The sequence below is a fragment of the Haliotis rufescens genome, unplaced genomic scaffold (assembly GCF_023055435.1).
Source record: "Haliotis rufescens isolate VD_foot unplaced genomic scaffold, xgHalRufe1.0.p SCAF_1, whole genome shotgun sequence".
Taxonomy (NCBI): Eukaryota; Metazoa; Mollusca; class Gastropoda; order Lepetellida; family Haliotidae; genus Haliotis; species Haliotis rufescens.
Window position 1 is genome coordinate 38,945,852 of NW_025963779.1, and position 17,395 is coordinate 38,963,246.

General features: G+C 41.7%; 1 protein-coding gene across 2 annotated transcripts in view; it reads right to left on the reverse strand.

Moving 5' to 3' along the window:
* Window positions 1–6,254: 6,254 nt before the first annotated feature.
* Window positions 6,255–17,395, reverse strand: part of LOC124135744 (probable peptidylglycine alpha-hydroxylating monooxygenase 1) — a 41,472-nt gene continuing 30,331 nt past the window's right edge. Inside the window, exons 6-13 of one of the 2 annotated variants that reach the window (XM_046501264.2) lie at window positions 14,373–14,462; window positions 13,631–13,679; window positions 13,225–13,289; window positions 11,537–11,617; window positions 11,012–11,088; window positions 10,609–10,662; window positions 10,412–10,461; window positions 6,255–8,069 (exon numbers count right to left, since the gene is read on the reverse strand). In XM_046501264.2, coding sequence (XP_046357220.1) covers window positions 7,724–8,069; window positions 10,412–10,461; window positions 10,609–10,662; window positions 11,012–11,088; window positions 11,537–11,617; window positions 13,225–13,289; window positions 13,631–13,679; window positions 14,373–14,462 — 812 coding nt within the window. In that variant the 3' untranslated portion in view covers window positions 6,255–7,723. Of the gene's footprint in view, window positions 8,070–8,422; window positions 9,363–10,411; window positions 10,462–10,608; window positions 10,663–11,011; window positions 11,089–11,536; window positions 11,618–13,224; window positions 13,290–13,630; window positions 13,680–14,372; window positions 14,463–17,395 lie in introns of those variants that run through there. The other variant, XM_046501265.2, reaches the window with a different exon arrangement.

Genomic DNA, 17,395 nt, shown 5'->3' on the forward strand with positions numbered 1-17,395 from the left:
CGTTATGACGACAACAATGACCTCAAAGCTGCCATGAATGGGTTTATCTGGGTGGCTTCAGAAAATTGCAATTGCTTCACTATTGATATTATTATACTGAACCAAATTAAAAACTTCACAATCCTACAATTTTAACATTTTGACCAGTTATTATTGTGGGCCCTTATTGTGTATTTAAACAGTAATGGCCACGTATTGTCTTCAGATAACACCCGTTTTTGTGCAGGTGAATCTATCAAAATCATGTGCACAGCACTATAGTGGCAAAAGTGTTTTTTCACGTGCAACTGGTCACGTGGCCATAATACCGCACGTGTTTTCAGCCATACTTGTTAGCAGACATTAACAAAAAAAGAAAAACACAAGAAAACAAAAGTCTTTACGGCCATTTGTCATGCCACGCTTTTCAAATGTGCAACGTGAACGTGCCATCGGCATGCTGCAGACGGGAACGTCCGTAGCTGAAGTCGCAAGGACAATGGGTTGTAGTCGACGGACTGTTTATGATTTACAGACGCGTCTACAGCAAACAGGTACCACCGCTGATCGCCCTCGGCCAGGTCGACCACGTGTGACGTCACATGCAGAGGATCGTCAGATTGTCTTACGTCACCTCCGTAACCGATTTTTGACGGCTACATCAACCAGAAATGAACTGTTTAGGGCTAGACTGAGGGCGCAAACTGTTCGAAACCGTCTGAGAACTGCTCACCTTCAAGTACGACGGCCATACTGCGGGCCGATTCTGACTCAATTACACAGACGTCAACGTCAATTGTGGGCACAGCGACACTTACGATGGACTCAGAGAATTTTTGGAATCAAGTCGTCTTCAGTGATGAATCCCGATTTAATCTTCGATTTGCTGATGGTAGGGCGAGGGTGTGGAGGCGCCGTCATGAACGTTACGCCCAGTGTTGTGTACAGGAAGTTGACAGATTTCGAGGCGGAAGTGTCATGGTGTGGGGTGCTTTCTGTGGCAATGCACGTTCCAGGCTTCTTGTCATCCGTGGCAACCTCAACGCTGCTGCTTACCGCGACCAGGTACTGGCACCAGAACTTCTGCCTTTTATGGCAGCACACGGACCCGGTTTGATCTTCCAACACGACAATGCCAGACCCCACACAACACTTTGGGGACATTTTGACAAGGAATTTCCTTCAGACTGCGGGAGTCAACGTCATGGACTGGCCGTCAAGGTCTCCCGACCTCAATCCCATCGAACACGTCTGGGATGCTCTTGGCAGAAGTCTGCGCCAGAACCAACCACAGAATTTGCAAGATCTTGGCACCATTCTGCAGCAACAATGGCGTCGTCTTCCCAATCATATGTTCACAAGCATCACATGGTCCATGCGGAGGCGTTGTGTGGCAGTTGTCAACGCACCTGGTGGCCATACACGCTACATCTTCCCGAGGCAAGAGAGTTAACTGACTTTAAAAGTCCAGTTTCCACCCTTGCCGAACTAGGCTGGAATTCCTAGGCTCGATCGTAGCGCCACCAGTGGCTATTACGAGTTATGTCCTTTCTATGCCTCTCCTATTGACCAATCAGATTCAACCTCTCGTATCACTTGCATTTGCTTCAATCAAAACGGTGGCGCCCAGTCAAGACGGTCTGATCGATAATGAAGATCTATATTGTGATAAAACGAGTCTTACAACGCGAAGTGCATCAAATCACGTGAGCACCTTGATTAAAAACATGAAAAGATTAGAAAATATCTGTTGACAACGAGTTAGCGGTGCACATGCTTTGCAAATCCTGCAGTCGACCGAAATCTGCACGACACTTTACGAACCGGATTTCGATTTCGGTGCGCGATTTTGATTGGACTATGCATAGACTCGTTAGTCCAGCCAAAATGTAACTCCATAATACCAGCCTAGTTCTGCAAGGGTGGAAACTGGACTTTTATAGTCAGTTAACTCACTTGCCTCGGGAAGATGTACACGCTACTGAACTTGTGTGCCATTAGATTCTCGTGCTTGGGACTTATGATTTAAACTGTTGATGCTATTACCGAAAACCGTAGGTGCTTGGAACAAATTATGGTTACCACCGTTAATTAAAATCCTTCTTTGGACATTAATGATTACAAATTACCTTCTCTGATACATCTGTCCGTTGTATATCATATATGGGATAACTTTTTAAAATGTGAAGTTTTTAATTTGACTCAGTATATATTGAAAAGCAGGGAGATTATGTAGAAAAATAAAATTAAAAACACTTTCACAATTGTTCATTTTGTTTGTTAGACTTAGAACTTTTTCACCAGCCCTCGCATATGCAGATGTTACAGTTTCAGTGTTACTCCAAATCAGCAACAATATCTCCGCATATAGACAAATATGCGGATAGACATACCAACTATCATATCCTTGCATAGCATGTCCGACTTGTTTACGTGACATAACAGTGAAACCCTCCTCTTGTCACATGACACCTGATTTGACCAAGTGCTTAATTAATTCCAGGTGTACATGTGTTTTAGATCAGTTGCATGTATCAATCATTATCTTATCAAGAACGTTATCTTACTTATCCTCTACTTGATGTTAAATAAGAAAATATCCATTCTTCCGGTTCGATCACAGTACATACCACCAGCACTGTGTCGCTGCCACCTGTACACAGGCTGGTGTTGAGACTGATCCATTACCAACAAAGGGGTAATTAGTAGGCGAAACACCACACCATATCATCATTTCAGTAGGCGAACGGCATTGTAGGCGAACTGCACTGGAGGCAAAGTGACTGTAGGCGAACTGCACCGTAGGCATATTGGCTGTCGTCAAGGTGTCAGTAGGCGAACTGCACTGTCGTCAAGGTGACAGTAGGCGAACTGCACTGTCGTCCAGGTGACAGTAGGCGAGCTGCACTGTAGGCAGGGTAACAGTAGGCAAACTGCACTGTAGGCAAAGTGGCTGTAGGAGAACTCCACTGTAGGCAAAGTGACAGTAGGCGAACTGTACTGTAGGCAAAGTGACAGTAGGCGAACTGCACTGTAGGCAAAGTGGTAGTAGGCGAACTGTACTGCAGGCGAAAGCAGACCTAACTCCTAGTACCATTTTTGGAAATAAACAGGTCTTCGCTTTCTCTTTTGAAAAACATATCGACAGTGATCTATTCATAATTGTCTCTGTGTGAATACCGAGTTTTAAAGAAGGTGAAAATACAGCGACCTAACAATGCACTCATACAAAGAATCACTGCATCCACGCGGAACATTCGCATGATAACAACTAGGTGATTCAGGGGCTAAGATGCCGTTGTGTCCTGGAAGAAGCATGCTCTCGTAGACGTTCTGCGTGTACGTTATCAAACGCCTAAACGAAACCGCGAACCCAGGTGCTAACTTGGCCGAGACTCCGGAGACGTGATGGAGGGACATGTCACATGGCTGTAGCATTTATTCACCCGATTTAGAATGACCAATGGATGGTTGGTGTGTGAATTACATCATGATGGTACATAAACTTTGGTAAACCTATGAACACTGTGTTTTCTCAAAAGAATAATCTATTATTTGCCTTATATCAGTATACATAAAATTATAGGTTTTCTCTCCATGTGAAAAAGATTTGTGACTTTGAGGATTTTGATTTTGCATTATCGATCTTTTTACCTCCAAGTGTACATAGATACGCACGCATCAGCAGTTACCAAAAAGAAAAAAAAAAAAACCCTCGTATTCATGGCCAGTAATTCTCGATCACAGGAGTTCAAGTACACTTAAACTGAACCAGTGTCGACATATTTATCACAGTGCATGCAGAAGTACATATGCGTTAAATGCGTTGTCAATTTACAGGAATTGATAGATCAGTCAAATTTGGCTGATATAAAAAAAGTAGATCCAATCCCAATTTAGAATTTAGCCCTTCCAAATATGTGCGCAATTTCTAAATAGGGGAATAATACGTTGCTATGATAAAGGACGGTGAGAAGCGGACAAGTACCCCAGCAATCGGAACATCATCTAATGCAAATGTTATAGAGCAAAAGAGTTTAATACTTTTATTCTAAACTTCATTTATCTGAAATATCTAATTGTTTTAATATGCTTCCAAAGTGCACCGAAATTCTGTGCCCTTTGTATACAGCAAACATTCGGCGAATCCCCTCTAATCATATGCCCCCTTCGGGCAGGACCGTCAACCCCCGACGCTGTCTACAAATGTCAATTAACACCTCCTCACGTCGCCGGACGTTACGTATGTACATACACGTGAGTCACTAACCTCGTTTGCGCTACGTTACTTGTTCCTTTATCTACAAAGCCAGACTGACATGGTCAACCAGGAGACGGTCCCAGGTCATCGACAAAGGCGGACGGATTGTACGGCTAGCCGTCGCGTCTGCCAAGGCCGTCGACAAAAAAAAAATCGCCGCCCAACTTTTTGCTGTGACAGAGCGAGTCTCCACCCGGGAACATTGGCCACTAGGTCCCAGTGTGCGTTCTGTCACGTTATTATCAACCTGTACCATTTCAGCCTGCAACAATAAACATGGCTGCTGTCTTCTTATACTTCACCCCTGAGTGTCTTCCGCCATCACCCTGAGCTACCATCCGCGGGCAAAACCATACGCTCTTGGAAACAAATAACAAAGAACACTTGCGAATTTGAAAACACGTGTTTATGGCTGTTTGTTAATATGAATATTATCGGTACTTTTCTGACACACCAAGGAAGATAATCAGGGCGTATCTGGAAATTTATGCCACTATCATAGGTTTCTGACAAGCCTAAGGGGGCCAACTCTTAACAGCTCATTTTCCCCCGGACGAATGGGCCACCTGTTTCCTTGTCTTCTGAGTGCATTCAAGGGTGAAAAGCCGAATGATGTCACTTTATACGACGGTCGGGTCGGCATTTGAGTGAATGGCTAAAAGCCCCCGCTGTCGGCATGATGTGACTATTCCACATAGCCATGACAACAGGAAAAGACAATTAGGAGGGGTTTCTATCACGTCTTGGTTGAAGGTATGACTTCATCGCCATCAACTTTGGCGATTGAATTGACTGGATAGGCTTTATAATGACTACGTGTGTGTGTGCGCGTGTGTGTGAATCTGTTAAAATCAACTAACCCTTGCATCGTGATGTCACAAGTCACCCGTCAGTGGCGAGGCGGCTAAATAGGATCGGGGGGTCGGGCTTGGTAATTTGATGGATTACGTGTGGTCTTAACTCGACGGCGGGGGGCACGGGTGCCCCAGTCGTCTGAGGCGCCGCGATTCGCTGTGCAGAGTTGCGCCCCTTGGGCACGCCAGAAACCTATGATTGGGGGTTCGAATCCCGGTTCGCCCCGATTATGGTGGTAAACGCCTGAGACCTGCACTTCGGGCTTTCCTCTCACATTAAGCTGACACGCCGTGATATAACTACAATACTGTTAAAAGCGGCGTTAAACCCAACTTACTCACTAACTCCACGGCGTGAGCGTTGCTCATAATTTCAACCACTGAATTGGGGCCCCAGACTCGAGTATTTCCGGGCCGCCTTCATAGAACTGGAATAGTGCCGTCATGGGCGTAAAGCTGCCTGTAATCACTTCTTTGATTCGGATCATAACTCCCATCTTCCCGAGGCAAGTGAGTTAACTGACTATAAAAGTCCAGTTTCCACCCTTGCAGAACTAGGCTGGTATTATGGAGTTACATTTTGGCTGGACTAACGAGTCTATGCATAGTCCAATCAAAATCGCGCACCGAAATCGAAATCCGGTTCGTAAAGTGTCGTGCAGATTTCGGTCGACTGCAGGATTTGCAAAGCATGTGCACCGCTAAATCGTTGTCAATAGATATTTTCTAAATCTTTTCATGTTTTTAATCAAGGTGCTCACGTGATTTGATGCACTTCGCGTTGTAAGACTCGTTTTATCACAATAGATCTTCATTATCGATCAGACCGTCTTGACTGGGCGCCACCGTTTTGATTGAAGCAAATGCAAGTGATACGAGAGGTTGAATCTGATTGGTCAATAGGAGAGGCATAGAAAGGACATAACTCGTAATAGCCACTGGTGGCGCTACGATCGAGCCCAGGAATTCCAGCCTAGTTCGGCAAGGGTGGAAACTGGACTTTAGAAGTCAGTTAACTCTCTTGCCTCGGGAAGATTCATAACTCCCGGCATTGAAACAATATGGCGACTTGTTCCATGTCACTTTCTGTTTGATGTCATTACCTGAGGCAAGCATGTTGCCTTAGAGGAAATCTCAGAACAGTTCAAACACAACGCATATTCAATGGCCGAAATTATTTATTCGAAAATTATGAATTATATTTTCTCTGACTATTGCATTTCAAAACTGATGTAGCTTCTTTCTCAAAATTAGTATTTTCACTCGCCAAAAACATCTATTCGTTAAGTATATTTATTGATGACGAAATGCGAAACATGTGAAATGCAACATTCAGAACACACCTATTAAGTTTTGCAATGAATAATAAAACCTCGTTAATCGGAGCGGATCCAATGCAATCGTCCGGATTAACGTACTGGTAAGGGGGAATGTCCCTTTAACGGCATGTAGACGTTCCACACAGTAATGGTCTGGAAAGCTGGTTTAACGGTATCCAGATCAACGAGGTTTTACTGTGTTATTTAACCTTGGAATAACAATAATCATTAAATCAATGCTGTACATTCATATTGACAAACCCGTCGTTTTTTTCCAAAATAAATATATTTCTCTGTGCATTTCTTTGAATTAAGTAAATAATCGTGATTTGATATATATCTACAGCACCATGACACAACTATACAGGACTTCACACAACTCAGAAACCTACGAATGGCACATATTGAGCAATATAGATTGTGTGACAACAAAACACACTATTTCCGAGGTGTCAGAATATCAAGCGATAACAACATATTTACAAATTGCTGATGACTTCTGTAGAGGTACAACGGGGACAGTGGCCGAACAGTTCATCTCAATTTGATTATTTCTGAATGTATCACTGGAGAATGTACACTGATGTGTCAACTAGATACCTACAAGAACAGCACAGGTGTGCGTCAGAAACAACAACTCGCATTACTAAACTACCACAAGTACATAGGTGGATAGGAGCCGCAAGTTGCTTCAGAAAATCATGCAACTATACCATAGAAGAAACAGAAACATCGAAATAAATTAGTAATTAAGTAGACATCATTTTGTCGGTCGTGAAACTAAGGCAGCTTTTGAGAAAATCTAAAGGACTCACTAAGCCATTCTTGGAGGGTTATCATGAGAGAAGACATTCTTCATTTCATTTGTGAGGAAAATGTGTTGGCTGTCCAGATATTTGGTAAAATATAGAACATCTACCATTCGGAGAAACACAGATTGAAAGATAACCAGATATCGGTGTGTATATAACGACATACCAGCAAGGTCATAGAAGTGTATATATCTATTTATCTACGATGTACACAATAACAACTGATTGGACTACTTCATATGCTCTACCACAAGAAACCCATTGCCCTTCAAGTGTAACCTTATATTGATACCACAGTCTGTCACTGACAAAACACAATACAATACCTCCCTCTCCATATGTGCATTGCCTCAAATTTCTTTAAAATGTTGAAATTGCTTACCCCATTGTATATTTTCCATGTATGTTTTTACAGATACAAACTTATGTAAAGGGAGGTAATACAATTGTATTCCCGATTATCTCCCCTTTCCCATGTGGGCAATCCCCAACGTCTCTCTAATAGCCCCCATAATAATAGCCGTTCTGATCCTTGTCTTTCCCCTCCTCCGCCAGCTCTTCGTACAACTCCTCCAACTCACGGGGCTGGAGATTATCCAAGATGGACTCCAGAGATTCATCATCTCTCGCCACGTCATCCTTGCCTTCTTCTAGCGGTTCCGAGGACCCTGGGGGCCAGCTAACGGTGTTCGGCATGTCCTCAAGCGCAAGGTCACCTTGCCCGAACTTTTCCCATGACCAGTTTGGTGGACCAGAAGTAAAACAGTAGTTGTCGTCCATGATCGTCTTCCCGTCCACGTAGTACATGATGTAGAAGTTGCACATTTCATCGTTCTGGGTGGCTCTGCAATCACACATAGTCAAAGACGGGCTGCTTAGTACAGAATAGTTCACGCCCTATATATGCCTTATATAGAATATTACCGTAGAATCCATTATTCTTTGTTCGAATCACAACAATATCACCGAATGATTCATATTCAAAAGCTTCGCATCCTGCATTCATGAAACACGTGTAGGTGTGATGTTCTTAAGTACGAACTCTCTTAACAGCAAACAGGCTATAGAAAAGAAACCAGAATTGTTCCTTTCAAAATAGAACGCCCATATACAATATGACACGCCTGCTTGCACAATGACAAATTTAATTCAACATATAATTACAAACATGAAGCAAAAGAAAACTTCAGACAATCAGCAATTTCAAAAAAGTTTATTTACTAAGACGTCTTTTTACAATGTCTGTGCACCTGCACATCTATCCAGTTCACAAGACATTATAATCTGTAAAGGAGCATTGAACGTGCGTCAATTTGAAATTATATCATTATAAATAATCTGAAGTGATGCTTAATTTGAAAGTAAAATGCATTTCAATATTTGTCACCCACACTGCGCGAAGATATCGACAGTTGAACAAAGAGCCTTACCAGCAAATTGTCTAAAGCCATTGATCTGAACAAATCGGGAAACTAACCATGTTTCTACATATAATAATGGGTTCGCGCACAGTCATTCGGGAACTAGTCTTTATGAACAGGGTCAACGCGGCGGGTGACGCCTGCACTGCGCTCTCATTATTTACAATATCAGTGTGTGGAGCCTGGAGATATTCAGGGCCATAAAACCCGACGTCACTTAAAGTATTTTGCATTAATTGATATAGATATGCGAGTTAAAATAAACCTGCTTGTCTTCATTAAAAATGGTCTACTTATAAAAAAAATTGCTTTCTTTGAATATTTTAAGACAATAGGCCAAAACGATATAATGTTTCCGTTTCAAATATGACCTTGCTCCTCCCTAAGGGTTTACCGACAAGGTAAGGTCAAGGTAGTATTCACTAAGCTCTTTAGTTATGATATTATCCTCTACAAGCTGTTCAAAGTAGGAACTCCACACCATGCCAACAGGGTGCACTGATCTGGTGTCAACTGTTTCATTCAAAGCAGTTGTAGTTCCTGGAATGACGCTGACGGTGTTGGGCATGGCCTCCAGGTTCATGTCCCCGTCCCGGAAGTCAGCCCAGGACCAGGAAGGGGCTCCACGGCTGGAACACACGCTGTCTTGGACAAGTTTGGTAGTGTTGATGTAGTACATGATATAGAAGTTACACATCTCATCATTCTGTGTGTTCCTGGAAAACGTAGGATAATATGTTAATATATGGATACATGTAAAAAGGTAGTGATCAAAGGTTCATCTTAAATGTACGTGCAAATGGTATAAGATGTGCTAATATCGTACTATTTGATTATATTTGTATTTGTTTTCCACTGGTAGTTTGTGATTACTTCAATTTTGTTGTCAGAAAACTAAGGATATATTTGTCTTTAAAGAACATACTTAAAAGAAACGTTATGTTACTACTACACTGGCTACTACTGCTACTACTACTACTGCTACTACTACTACTGCTGCTACTACTACTACTGCTGCTACTACTACTACTACTGCTGCTGCTGCTACTACTACAACTTCAACTTTCATTGTATTAAGCTGCTGTGTTAGACTGGGGTCAGAAAGAAACATACATCACATGGAACAGCAGAGGGCTAGTGGCAGGTAGGTAGGAAAATAAATTATAATAAGCAAGCGATACACTGAACGCATACACCACAGAATACAGAAAAGGAAGAAAGATGTACTTGTATTCGACAAGAGGGTATGACGACATGGACAGGAAGCAGAGAAAGTGAAATACGGCGAAACAATATGAAAAAACAAGAAAATCCAGGAAATGAAATGCCAAGCATCTCGACCACAGACGTGACGACGAAAACAGACACCACAATGTCACACAAGACATGAAATCAGTCAGGATTTACCCTTTCTAAGTTCGTCTTCTAGTAATCCCATCAAAACTGTGGGTCAGCTTCCAGATACCGCCATGCGCGAGCTCAGTCCTCGTCAACAGCCTCCGTGAACACTGAGGCCGGCGAACTATACACATCCTTTACTACTTCATCGGACCACGACCATACATCAATCGCTTCATATACGTTCACAAGATTGAACCTGACGTGAAATAACTGTTAATATCTTCGACGTCAAGTCAAGTCTGAATTACACTAGGGATTGGAATAGCTCATTTTCGAGTTCCACAACGGAGGCGTATTCTAGTTACATGCTAGTGTCGTTATATCTTATCGGATCAAACAGAAAATTCGTTTGTGAGAAACTTACCCTATTTTCACAGTGGTGTCCCGGTCATTCAACATTGTACATCTGGCAGCCTGAAGACAGACAATGAGGATTACATCCAGAAACTTACTGACTTAAGCTTGGTATATCAATTAACTCTTAACACAAATAAAACTGTTACATAACTAAAGGTAATATTGACTTAAATGTCATTCTATTGGAGTAGAATAAGAACTTACAAGAATATCGCCCGGCTTGACGGTCAGGTTGGGCGTGGTTACGTTGTAAAACATCTGGAAAATACCCATAATGAACGAAGATTTATGACATTTAATAAGTCTGCGCACGACACACGACATACGTCCTTTTTAGGTTCAAACGTTACACATGGGTGAACGCAACTTTCAAGTTTACTGGCATCTTGTGTCATTGTCTTTTTGCTCGACAAAGGTATATTTAACCTACATGTGATTTATAATAATCCAAAATACGACTTGCCAATGTTTCAACCACTCATCGACCACAAAACGGTAAACTGTGGTCCTGTATTTGTTGATTGTATAGATGAAATAACATATTGTTTGTGTACAGTTTAAAAACAAATAAATATCATTAAACGGCTGAGATCTTTGAAACGCGAACCTGTGGTTTTTGGGGATTCATTCTGCCAATTTCAGTCCACTTGCCGTCGCGGATTCTGTAACCGGACACTACCCGTCCTGGAACACATGTTTTAGACAGAAATTAGAATGGTCTTCATTAAAACAAAACCATTGTACAAAACTTTCAGTTAAACAGAATCCAGGCCATTCAAACGAACATTGCGATATACGGTTACAGATCTATGCATAAATATCAATGTGTTAGTGTCGCGATACAGACGGTTGACGTGCTGTCTTCTGTAAATGTAATACTTGTTTTAATCTTAGGTGTGTCTCCCTAGGTGAGATAAGTCTGATGGATTACACACGGCGGTGTGGATTATACATTCTACTTCAGGAAAACTAGATTACTTGGATTAGTCTACGTACTCTCCCAACAGCACGTGGCGTCAACTCGGTAATTACAAGACAAATAAAACTGAAACGTTGAATGTGAATATCCTGTACACGATCAAGAAAGAACGAGAGTTCAAATGATGCACTGAAATACGGAGGTTTGTCCTACCAAGCGTATGAGTATGGGTCCTGAAGGCGAAGGGGTGGATTTCGAGATTGCTCTCGAACTTGCATGCAGTCTCCATGAACACTGTAAAACAAAGACGTCAACGGTAAGGGATACCAAGCGTGAGGTTCCAAAGTCGTGTATACAGATGATGAAGCCATATGCCTAGATTACCATTACTTTAACATAGCGTGGTGTTTTCCTTGCCCGTGTCGCCTCTTTATTCATTCACAAATACTAGTGCAATATAACATCATCTGACATACGCTTTACATAAAGATTCAAATGTTGCAATCAGATCAGATCACGAGGATGTGACCCCTTCGCGCACCCCTCCACACACACACACACACACACACACACACACACACACACACACACGCGCGCGCGCGCGCGCACGCACGCACGCACGCACGCACGCACACAGGCACTGACATTCAGATATGTTCATGAATCATTTTGTGATTTGAACTTTCGAAATATTAGTACGTGCGCGTTATGTCTATTGAATTTACTAGCTGAAATAGTTTAGAAATTTGTATAGCAGACGCTTAAGACTTATTTTACATAAAGAAACATGAAACGATCATTCCATGATCCATGGGGCATTTGTTACAAAACCTCGTGACCATAGATACAGTTATATATCTATCTTCAGGGGGTCTGAAGTTTACAGGAGAAAACAGTATGCTGGACTTGCTCATTTATGTAAAATCTTTGGATAAAACAAGTAGGTATCCCCATTGGCACCAATACATCGGAACTTCTGCTCGGGTTGGCAACATCAAACAAATGGATTAGGTTAAGAAGTTGAACGTATAATTGATAAGATTCAGGTATATCGATTATCTGATATCATTCAATAACGGCCTAATACATGAAGGTTCAGTCTGACAATAATCTCTCCACAAGACAGTATGACGGGAGGGGTGACTTCAGCTTTCCAATAGTCAACTTATGTACTTCATGTCGAGCTATATGCCAGCAGCTCCAGCCTTTGGTATCTACATTTCACAACTTTTGATATACATTCGAGCATGCTCTTTCCACAAGATTTCAAAAAGCGTCATACGACTTATTATCAAGCTTTTTGCTCAGAGTTACAATATTCTGGGCCTCCATAACGCTTTTAAAACGTTTTATGCTAGGCATGCGGAGGACATTTCAAGATTTGACGCATCAGTGGAAAAATTGATTCCACATTTTGACTTGTACCATATGTTCCCGTTTTTTTACAGGTGAGCGATTGACTTGTCTTTGCATGTATTTCTGACGGGTGCCACCGATGGGCAGGATACGCTGACCTGTTCGCGAACACCTGGTAATATCGCTATTTGACAGCAATTCGAAAACAAATTCCTATGATGTAATCGGAATTGTTCAATGGACTCATTCATATGATTATGGAAAGGCTTAGGCGCTTAAATTATAGAAACGAGGTTTACTGTCAACAGTACAAGCTCAGGTATGTCTAAATTAGCCGTTGTCCAGCACACTCCAATATTCAGATCACTTGGTATATTGTAAGCCCTGCATTCTAAAAGCATGTAAGGACATTTCCTAGTAGTTCTATAGCATACTGACGTTTGTGGCTGCGATGAAGGAGTACAGTGTTCCTGCCGTTATGTAGTCTCGTTGTTTATAGAAAAATGAGTTTGCTGTAAAATGAATGCGTCGCAGAACTATGTTACCTGTAGACTTGGGCTTGATCCTGCCCCCAGTGCCCATCAAGTAGACCCCAGCACGCCTTGGTAACCTGCAGCACAGGATTTGCATGTACATTGGAGGAATCTGACATAGAAATCAATTAATGATGACTTGTTTGTTTGTTGTTTAACGTCGTACTCAGCAATATCCCAGCTATATGACGGGGGTCTGTAAATAATCGAGTCTGGACCAGACATTTCAGTGATTAAAATCATGACTATCTATCTACGCAATTCATCAACCATGACATGCATCAACCAAGTCAGCGAGTCTGACCACCCGATCCCGTTTGTCGCCTGTTACAAGCAAGGGTTGCTGAAGACTAATTCTAATCCAGATCTTCACGGTGAATTAATGATGATGATGATGATGATTAGTGTGTATACATACTTGGTTTTCTGTGTTATGAGATTCAAACCAGATGTGTCGTTGCCATTCTCTGAAACAGTCCAAGAGAGCAAGATTACGTAACGACTGCTTACCATCAAGGATGACACCTATGACTAGCATCGAACAGTACAACAGGAATGAACTTCTGGCTGTTTACTATAAATATTTTAGCAAGCATATTATTAGTTCTGGTGTCTTTAGTTGCCGTATGCGGTGTCATATCAGGTTAGCAGAGTAATATTGCGCGAGGCGTCAGCCATAACAAATTTATTATGCCGATAACTTGTCACGATCTTAATCGCACATGTCATGTCAAAATTAAGAAATGGTCCCCCACAACCGTTGACGTTAAGAGTCAAAGGGAGACTACTGTCCAAATCGTGGAGGCCAAACGTTGTTGAAATTTTTTAACTATAATTTATATTAATATAGTCACGAATGTGATTTTTGAAAAAAATAATGCCCTTGCACATCACAATTAATGATTTTATAAAGAATTTCTGTACCAGAATGTCCATGTGTAATATGTGAGGTGGGTGTTGGAAAATCTAAGATAGCTGTTACTGACGGTATATGGTCTCATATTAGGTCAGTAACAACCATCTTGTATTTTACTGACGGTATACGGGCTCATATGGGGTTAGTAGTTCTGTCCTCTGATTGGTCAATCTCACTTTGAGGCATGGCATAAAAGGAGACATGAACATGTGAAATAGCATCGACTGACAGTAAGTCAACGTACGTGGGGGGAGGAAGGTGGTGACGTTCTTGTAATGGACTTGCAGCACCAGGTACTTGATGTCTGTATCGCCTCCAACTGCAAACGCCACATCTAGAAAAGGAAATATATCAGCATAAAAAAGTGCTGTATAGATTTCTACTAATGTCATATCGTGTGTGTTGCACACATTGATTCACCTCCTCTCGTCGCCATCAATCATCGACAGACCACAGGTGGTGTTACTGAGAGCTACAAAAAGCCTCTCCATGCAATTATTTACACGACAACCTCCAAGATGTGTTTCATCTATGTAGACTTCCAGATGCCAACATTCTTACATTTAACAAGAGAGCTTTTAATACATTTTTTTTTATTTTACGAAAACATTTGTTTTCGCTTTGCACTCAGCGATTTGTTAGGCTTGATGCTCTGAGAAAGATGAATGTTGAACTGTTTCGCATGCACACAATCAATTCTAAATATTCATATAAAGCCAGTCCTTTTGAAATATTCTTAGCTTAGACTACCTATGGTATCGGGAATGTGAGTAAGCAGCGCAAATAGCACACACACTCTGTTGGAAATATAAGTGATATTGTACAGTGCCGGCAGGAGCGGCAAGTTGGAGTGCAGGTCAACCTGCACGTGTACGCTGTTGAACACACAGTCATAACATTTCACTGCTTCACGAACACATTCATTATATACAATGCCAGAAAAATGGAGAATCTGCTTTTTCAATCTGGCCATTTTGTAGTAAAGCTACTTGCATGATAATGTGTTTAAATCTGCTAAGTAGATGAGCAGTCACATCAAAGTGAGTCATACATTTTACATAGTTCATGACAGCATTGGGCGCATCTCTCTGGGGACGCAGTGTTCAATAACAAATAGGAAAGAGTATAATATATACATTTGTGAACTTCAATACGTCACAATGCACAACCGCCATCGGTAGACACGCATCTCTTTTAGTGTGTTGAGTCCTGGCTTTGAGAAACAATACGAGGGTTCCCTACAAGAATACAAACATTGGGCTGAGCGAATGAACACGACACATGTCCGGCTATTGGCGTTTCCTGACTGTTCTTGGCGCGACTGTGGGCAACTGGACAGCCTTGATGGTGATGTGATGTATGCGGGTTGTATGACTTGTGTCTAACTTTCGTCTCCGAGAGGTGTATGTTTAGAGTGGCTTTGCAACGAAGCCAGCGCTGAAGTATTTATTATTTTCAATCGTGGTCAAGGGTTTCAACCACGGGATAATCTAAGCTAGGTGCGTCTGTTATTGATTGAAATGAATAAAACGAAGATTTGAAGTTCAACATTATTTTCTTAATGCAGGGGATGTTATGTGAATCGGCTATAAGCTCACTGCCGCTTTACCATGTTGTTTAGTTAACTTACCGAAGAATTGCACATAACTATGTACATGTGAACCAAATTTCAAACTGTCTGCTTGAGAGGATACAATAACATGAAACGTAGTGCGGGAATTGTTTTAGGACACGAGGCAACCTGTGTGCAATGTGCTATCTTCAGAGTCTGAATCTAATAAACATGTTCTTCACGTGGACAGGGAGACTACACAGACAGATCTGTATGGACTCCCTGATGTGGATTCATACCCGTAATAGGCCAAAGACGGCAACTACCTTAACATATATTTATTGCTTGTTTACACAATAATAATAATAATGATAATAATAATAATGATAATAATAATCATCATCATCATCATCATCATCCCATTTGAAACGTGGCAATGCAGAAGAGGGAGGATCAGTCAGTTTACTTTGAGGAGGAGTTATTGACCATCTTGTGGATGGTCAGGCCTATACGTATTTAGGGATGCAGATTAGGGACAAACTCCAGAATGCCCATATCAAGGGCAAACTTCGGGCAGAGTACAAATGTAGGCTAAAGAAAATCTGGAGTTCAGAGCTGAACGCTCGCAATAAAGTCAAAGCCACAAATACTTATGCTGTGCCCGTCCTTTCGTATTCTTTTGGTGTTGTTGATTGGACGAAACAAGAAATTCAGGGTATTGACACCCTCATACGAAGAATCATGCCAGACAATAGATCCCAACATCCGCGCTCTTCCCTCAATCGCTTATATTTAATGATGGGAGGGCGTGGTTTGATTAATGTGGAGGCTCTTCATGATGGAATTGTTTTGTACACTTCTGTACACATTCATTTGTCTGATGATCCTCTTGTGAAGCATGTCAAGATTCATGATGAAAACAAGGCATTCCACAGTTTTCTAAAACGAGCCAAGGATGTGGGACATAATCTCAATGTCGGTGTTGATTTTGTTGATGATGGTTCTGTAATACTGGACGGTACCGAAATGAGTGTCAACCACGCGAAGTGCCATGTCAAGTCGGCCCAGACTCAGTTTTTCAAGGAGAGGCATTCTGAACGACCACTGCATCGAGTTTATGTGCTGTGTGTTGGGAAGATCAGCAATCCTGCAGAGTCCTTCATTTAGATGAAGTCGTCTGGCCTGAAAAGTGAAAAAGAAGGTTTTCTGTTTGCTGCTCATGACCAGTCACTTCCAACTCGAAACCGTCAATGTGTGATTTTGCATCAAAATGTGAATATGAAATGTAGATTATGTAATGAATTTAAAGAGACTGTCCGACACATTGTGAGTGGATACCCAGCTTTGGCACAGACACAGTAATAACTATCTTAAGCGACATGATGAAGCGGTTCGATCCTTGTATTACCGTCTTCGCCATGTTTGTGGTTTTGACACAGGTCCATCCATGTTACGACACAGCATATGTGGAAGGCGTCATGGAAAATGATAAATACAAAATTCTTTGGAATTGGCCCGTACACAGCCTCAGGCCTATCCAGGCAAACAAACCTGATCTTGTCCTTTTTCATAAATCCAATGAAATCATTAATATGATTGACGTTTCTGTCCCCTTTGACACTAATATGATTGACATGAATCAGGAAAAACATGGCAAATATGCTGACCTCGCTCTCGAAATGTCACGCGTGCATCCCAAGTTTTCGGTTGTCCGA